At 42.0% G+C, this 4,860-nt stretch overlaps 1 protein-coding gene and 1 long non-coding RNA gene across 2 annotated transcripts in view; one reads left to right on the top strand and one right to left on the bottom strand.

Moving 5' to 3' along the window:
- The window catches only part of amot (angiomotin), a 125,969-nt gene that overhangs the window by 50,826 nt on the left and 70,283 nt on the right, over positions 1 to 4,860 (top strand). The window contains exons 6-7 of the mRNA XM_020621735.1: positions 2,154 to 2,246; positions 2,512 to 2,657. Coding sequence (XP_020477391.1) covers positions 2,154 to 2,246; positions 2,512 to 2,657 — 239 coding nt within the window. The remainder of the gene's footprint in view (positions 1 to 2,153; positions 2,247 to 2,511; positions 2,658 to 4,860) is intronic.
- LOC109972702 (uncharacterized) overlaps positions 1 to 4,860 on the bottom strand; it is a 29,681-nt gene that overhangs the window by 6,833 nt on the left and 17,988 nt on the right. Inside the window, exon 2 of the long non-coding RNA XR_002276734.1 lies at positions 2,504 to 2,574. This is a non-coding gene — a long non-coding RNA (uncharacterized LOC109972702). The remainder of the gene's footprint in view (positions 1 to 2,503; positions 2,575 to 4,860) is intronic.

Genomic DNA, 4,860 nt, shown 5'->3' with positions numbered 1-4,860 from the left:
TGGACCGCAAGCACCTGCAGAGAGTGGTAAAGACTGCAGAGAAGATCACCAGGACTCCACTGCCCTCTCTGCAGAGCATTTACCACCGCAGGGTGCGTAGGAAAGCTGCCTCCATCCTCAAGGACCCCACCCACCCCCAGCATGTACTGTTCACCTTCCTGCCCTCTGACCGGAGGTTCAGAAGTGTGAAATGCAGGGCCACTAGACTGAAAAATTCTTTCTTTCCCTCTGCCATCAAGACTCCTAAACAGCTGATGAGTTTATTACCAGGAAATACGTCTTGTACTTTTTACATTCTCAGTTTGCACATGCACATTGCACATTGACTGTTGACTACTGCACATGCTGCTCCCATGCAGCATACACTCTTTATTATATTTTTATATATTTTTATTATATTGCTGCATTTGCTGTTGAAAGTGCCTTAGATTTTGTGTTACTTATTTATCTACTTTATATTTCATTTGTATTTTTGTGGCATTCATGTGGACGGCAAAGTAAGAATTTCATTGTACAGGGAAACAAAATTCCTGACTGTGCATATGACAATAAACACTTTGACCTTTGACCTTTGGACTAAGACACAACTTGTCATCCATCTACAACTCTCCAATACCTTAGACAGCACTGCATCAAGAATGGGGTTGTCTGTGGCTCACGAGGTAGGGCAGTTGTCTGCTGACCAGCAAGTTGGTGATTTGATTCCTGGTCTCCCTGCATGCCTAAGTGTCCCTGAGCAAGACACTGAACCCCGAATTGCTCCCGGTGGCTTGACTAGCGCCATTGTGTGGCAGCCTGTCGTCATCAGTGTGTGAATGTTGTATGATCTCCTGTAAAGCACTTTGGCCAGTGCAACACACTGTGGAAAAATGTGCTATTTACCAATACCTTAGACAGCACTGCATTCAAGATGGCTTTGGCTCATATAAACAATACGTAGTTACATCCAAACTGGACTGTGCCAAAAGGAAGCCCTATGTCAACAGTGTCCAGAAGCGCATTGTATCATGCATGTATTATGGTCAGACAAATCAGTATTTCAGGTCTTTTTGGAAGGATTGGACACTGTGTGCTACAGACCAAAGATGTTCAGACCAGGGACACCCATGCATATTCCAACAAGACAACACAAAATCTCATCCTGCCACATTACCAAGGCCTGGCTGTGGAGGAAAAGGGTGTGAGTGCTGGACTGGCCTGCCTGCAATCTCCACCTTTCCCCAGTAGAGAATGTGTGGAGAATTTTGCAACACAAATAGTTTCAGCGAAGACCCGGGACTATTGTGCACCTTAAGACTTGTTTGCAGGAAGAATGGGACAAAATGACACCTCACACATTTAAATTCACTTGGTGTGCTCAGTCCCTAAACGTCTTTTAGTGTTGTGAAAAGGAACGAAAACATCACACCATGGTAAATGCTTTACTGTCCCAACTTTTTTGGAATGTGTTGCAGCATCAGAATTGAAGTCAGTGTTTAGGATAATGATAATCACTTTTATTGGCCAAGTATGTTACACACAAGGAATTTGTTTCCAGTACGGAAATCTGTATCTGCGGCACCAACTCAACTGATGGCTCTAACCATTGGGGGCAATGGGGGGGTTCAGGACACTTCGACACATGCACTGCAGGCACCAAGATTCAAACCTTCAACCTTCTGGTTGGAAGATAACTGCTCTACCCACCGCACCACTGTCACCTCCCCCTTTATTTTGAACAAAGACTAAAACTGATGAGGTATCACATCAAATAAAGTGCTGCTGTGTTGTTTTCAATGTAATACAAGACACAGATGATTTACAATTAGTTGTGGTTATGATTTTACATACCATCCCAACTTTTTCTGATTTGGGGTTGTATTAAGGACACCCCTTAACACTCCCTAACACTCATACAGATTATCTTTGAAAGAAAAATATACTATTAAAATGTATTCTAGCATGTTTAATCCCAGGTGATGTCATCACCTGTTGTAGCCTGTAAAAGAACTACCAGCTGCAGGCTCTTAACCATTAGACTGCAGCAAAATCAATGAGGTTCTGTAGATTTTACTTCCTCTTTAGTATTTTAAAATCTCAACAAAATAAACACAAACACCAAATCTTTATTTTGTGTCTGAACCAAGTTTGAGTATTTGTGTTGTGTTTTAAAGAGCGAATGGAGACGGCCAATAAGCAACTCACTGCTAAAGAGTGTGAGGGTTCAGAGGACAACCGCAGAACTATATCCCAGCTGCTTGCACAGAGTGAGTAGAACACAGGCACAAACACATCCTGGGACATTCAACATGCCACCCTTGGCATTCCTCACCATCTGGATAACCGATAGGATGGGTCAGAAGACATACAAAACGTCCTTATCAGATAGCTCATATATCAATTTCTGTGTTACATCTAAATCCATGCATGAATTAAAATGTAACATCATTGAGCTATTGTGGTCATAACATTCTTGCTAATTAGAGGAAAGGCGTTGTATTTGTGTGTGGCTTTGTGTACTTACATGTTTAGACAAAGAGACGCTGCGGGAGAAGGAGAAGTTAGAGATAGAGCTGAATGCACTGCGCTCCACCACTGAAGACCAGAGGAGACACATTGAGATCAGAGACCATGCACTCAACAACGCCCAAGCCAAGGTGGTCAAACTTGAGGAGGAAGTAAGAACATCACTTGTCATTCTTACCAGATATATTTTTATATTTTATATTTCTATTTACTGGTTGTGGCCATGCTTGTCAGTGGCAGAAAATCATGATTGAGATAAAGAAGATGTTGATGTAGCACAGCAAGTAGTCAGTCATTTTTGCCACTTAACGGTGACAACCTGCGCCCTGAAGAAACTCCTGGAAAAGCTGCGTACAAATGCCAATAAACTCCAAACCAATTGCCCAGTCAGGTGGAATTCTATCGTTGTCAAGCTGGATTGGCTGTTAGCTGTGCAGTCTGTCCTCGCTAATGAAACTACCCCCAAACCAAGTGTCCAGAAGTCATTAGCCACAATAGTGTCACAGTGGGCGCTGGTGGAACAGGAACTGGTCACCATCTGCCTAGTCGAAAATATCAGATGCATCTCCCTGAAACAGTCAGGTCATGGTTGTGCGCTACACTTAAATGAGATGTGCAAAGAAAATACATGCACATATGCAAAATTAACCGCTTAGTCACCACCTTTAAAGTCTTTTCTCTTGTAAAAGTAAATCATGATGTTTTAAATACTTCGAATGAAGCTTGTCTTAGTGTATTTTGACCTCTTCTCTTCATTCTGCAGCAGCAATTTGGTCAGTACTACTGGGGCGGGGGCGGGGGTGGGGGGGGGGCACCCGATTCAACTGGGCCAGTGACACCACACCAGGAACTAGTAAAAGCTGAGTTTTGATGATGTCATGATGACATAATCAGCATCTAGTCGCTGTTGACTTGACTTTTATAACAAAAGTGTTGACTCTAAAAAAAAACTGGAAGTCCTGCAACACATGGTTGATAATATCTTAAGTTTAAGAATAGATGGCAGAAACTGTCACAACTGTGACATGCTACATTTAGTATACATATAACTGAGAGGTGGACTTTCACAGGGATAGTAAAGTTTGATTAATAGTTGTACCTTAAAGGCCAGTTTATGCTTCTGTACTGAATCTACGCTGTAGGTACGGTGCAGGTAATGCATAGCCTCATACCCTGTGCCGTACCCTTCACAGCAGTCTGACGGGAACCTCCCCAGAAATGCAAATGCATGCCGCAGCAATGTAGACTGCAACAACTGTGATTGGTTGCATTGTATTTCCTTGTTCACGTCTCTCAGTGGCCGGACAAGCACAGAAAATCCCCCCCTGTATTTTTCCAAGTCAATTGAAAATAATTGTCACAGATCGAGAATTCTATTTAATACTATCAACAGTTGTTAATCCCCCTGCTCTTATTCACCACATTATGTGTTCAGATATCTGTGACAACTTTCTCAGGTTTTCTAACTGGCAAAATTGCTTTTTCACCTAAAGTCGACAAACAGCCCTCTTAATATTGTTCCTTTCTGTCTTTTGAAGGACATGTTTGATACTATTGGGCCTAATATTCCATCCATGATTAAGTTCCTGTTTTTAAACATGCTGTAGTGCAGCCTTTGATACCCTTGTTCTTTTTAACTTGAGGCCAATTTATAAAATGCCTTTCCTCTCTAAAGTCCTTGAGAAAGTTTTTTTCTCCAGTTGCAGTCCTTCCTTAATGCTGATAATATTTTTGTGAAATGTCTGATTTTAAAGCACTCCACAGTACTGAGTCTGCACTTTTAAATGTTTTTTCTGATCTTTTATCAATAACTGATTCAGGGGCTTCTGCTGTTTTAGTACGTTCAGATCATAGAGCTGCATTTGACACTGTGGTCCATATGATCCTCCTTTCTCGACTTGAAACGTGATGTAGTTAAGAGGCACCGTACTAAACCGGTTTAAATCCTATTTGATTCATAAGACTTTTTCAGTCAATCTTCCTCAGCCTCATCATTTTATTTTCCACTGAAGCTGCAAGCATGGAAAATTCTGTCAAGTCTTTATTGACTTGACTAGAGGACATTAAAGCTTGTGTTGGACCCCCGTTCTTTTCAGCACGTTAACTCTGAGAGACGAAGCAGTCTGAGTAACTTCAAAACAGTGCTGATTTATTCAATGGACACAGGTAAAATTAACATTACACGCTCAGGAGTCTTTGCACCTCCAAGATGCACGCAGGCAGCTGGAAGATGAAAAGCCCCCAACCATAACAGGCCTATATATTATATCACTTTGGGCTAGCCCATACTACTCAGGGATGCTAAACCGTGATGTCTCCGGTGCCAGCTTTGCAGCTGACCATAGCAGTAGTCAA

Source organism: Monopterus albus, unplaced genomic scaffold (genome assembly GCF_001952655.1).
Source record: "Monopterus albus unplaced genomic scaffold, M_albus_1.0 scaffold267.1, whole genome shotgun sequence".
Lineage (NCBI taxonomy): Eukaryota > Metazoa > Chordata > Actinopteri > Synbranchiformes > Synbranchidae > Monopterus > Monopterus albus.
This window is presented reverse-complemented; position numbering and strand designations above follow the sequence as displayed.